The 2,099-nt window shown below is 45.7% G+C and overlaps 1 protein-coding gene across 1 annotated transcript in view; it reads right to left on the bottom strand.

Annotated features, from left to right (window-relative positions):
- LOC106534994 (potassium voltage-gated channel subfamily H member 5) overlaps positions 1-2,099 on the bottom strand; it is a gene marked incomplete in the record, with an annotated part of 37,620 nt that overhangs the window by 19,175 nt on the left and 16,346 nt on the right. The window contains 1 exon segment of the mRNA XM_014031833.1: positions 1,580-1,851. Coding sequence (XP_013887287.1) covers positions 1,580-1,851 — 272 coding nt within the window.

The following is a 2,099-nucleotide window of genomic DNA, read 5'->3' as shown; positions in this document are numbered from 1 at the left end:
AATAAATGTAGAATGTGAGCGCACCACAACGACACAGTGAAGGCAGTGATAACACCATGGTGGAACCGTTCTGGCAGAACTTACAAACACTTCCTGGAGGCAGGTGAAGCTGAGCAGATCCTGGGAGGTTTCAAACAAACTGGAGGAGCAGAACTGGACCAGATCTTAAAACTGGTTTTGTCTCATCTGGACAGGATCCAATGAATGTGGTTTCAAAGTGAGGCTCTCTCACAGACTGGAGTTTAATGATGACCTGTTTGAGTCCCTGAGGAGAAACCAGTTCTGGAGCCGGACCTCTGAGGTGCTCATCCTTTGTGACTTCAGCTTCTGGCTTCTGGTCTGGACTCTAGTTCCAGTAGTTTTTACAAGATGAAGCAAAGGATGATGGGAAATGGGTGTGTAAGATGAATTAAGGAGAAGTTAAAGGAAACAGAAAGAATCCAGATGTGAAGGCTCAGGTGATGGGTCCATGTACACATGTTGGAGGTTCAGGGACAGGAAGGGTCTCTCAGGACCTGAAGAGTTCTCATCCTGTGCAGAAACTGAGTGACCTGATTAGTTTCTTGTGTTAAGAACAGGGTGATGGCAGTGCTGGTTTTATTGTGTCACAAACACAGAGCAGTGTTTGTGTGTTCAGGCAGAGAAAATGTGTTGAATAATGTAGAYCAGCTGGAGCCTCAACACACCCCTGCCTGTCCGCTTAACAAACTGCTGCTAAAACATCTTTGTCCTTAAAACCACAGCAGTCACACCCTGCTGTGCTGACTGAAGGTGTTGTGTTGTGTTGTGTTGTTACACAACTCCATCAGGCCACGACACATGAGAACTGTTACTGAAAACATGTAAAGCTCCTGGTAAAACTACTGGTTAATACTGACAGGCAGTTTAAAGCACATCAGCATACTTTTCTATTTTGTGCATCTAGTTGTGAGTCAGACAGTGCAACACAACACTTTGATAATGTTATCATGAGTTTTTTACTAGCTGTAAGACCCTCACGGCCCCTGACTGGACTCTGTCAGAGCTGAAGACCAGATAACCACAGAGCATCACTCATCAGCTGGGATCCATTAAAAAAGATTACACACCTCCATCACACCTGGAAGGTAAAACAACAATATTGTTGCTCTGCTGTCRCACAAATCTCATCCAGCAGAGAAAAATAATGAAAACAACTCAGATTACTGAGTTTAAATTCTTCCACTGGTTCATTTTACACCATCAGACAGATTCCAGTTTTACCAGCAGCTGCAGACAATCCTCTGAATTTAACCTTGTTTAAAGTGAAACTTTAGTTGTTGGATGAAACCTGTGAGAGCAGATTCAGCTCCATCTGTGCYCTCGTCTTCATGTGGTCAGAAAATATTTCTCTCTCCTCAGTATTTTATCTCTTCAGTGTCATCTGTTCACATGGTTTTATAAATTATCTTCATTAATGTCCTGATCAATGAGCTGCAGCTCTGTGAGCAGCTGCTGCAGGCAGCACGGTGGTTCAGTGGTTCTGACCCGTCTGTGGGCCTTCCTGTTTAAATAAAGTCTGATTGTGTTCAGAAACAAACGCAGACAGAGGTGTACTCACATCCCACCATCATCATGGCCACAGAGAAGATCTTCTCTCCGTCTGTGGTGGGGGCGATGTTCCCGAAGCCGATGGTGGTCAGGCTGGTCATGGTGAAGTACAGAGAAGTGATGTACAGAGAGTCCTTCCCTGGCCCGCCCTCCCACTGGCCCGAGCCGCTGCTGTTGTACCTGTAAGGTGAGCCCATGCTGAGGGCCAGCTGGTACAGCCAGCTGTCCATTTTAACACTGTTGGTGGCTTCATCGATGACCTCATAGTCTCCAATGCTGTACCTGATGGAGACAAACCAGTGAGTCAGGTGACACACAACCAATCTGGATATTAGAGCTCACCATCATCATCATCATCACCATCACCATCATCATCACCATCATCACCATCACCATCATCATCACCATCACCACCATCACCATCATAACCATCACCATCATCACCATCACCATCACCATCATCATCACCACCATCACCATCATCACCATCACCATCATCACCATCACCATCATCACCATCACCATCATCA

This window comes from Austrofundulus limnaeus, unplaced genomic scaffold (assembly GCF_001266775.1).
Source record: "Austrofundulus limnaeus strain Quisiro unplaced genomic scaffold, Austrofundulus_limnaeus-1.0 Scaffold1332, whole genome shotgun sequence".
In the NCBI taxonomy this organism is placed as follows: Eukaryota; Metazoa; Chordata; class Actinopteri; order Cyprinodontiformes; family Rivulidae; genus Austrofundulus; species Austrofundulus limnaeus.
This window is presented reverse-complemented; position numbering and strand designations above follow the sequence as displayed.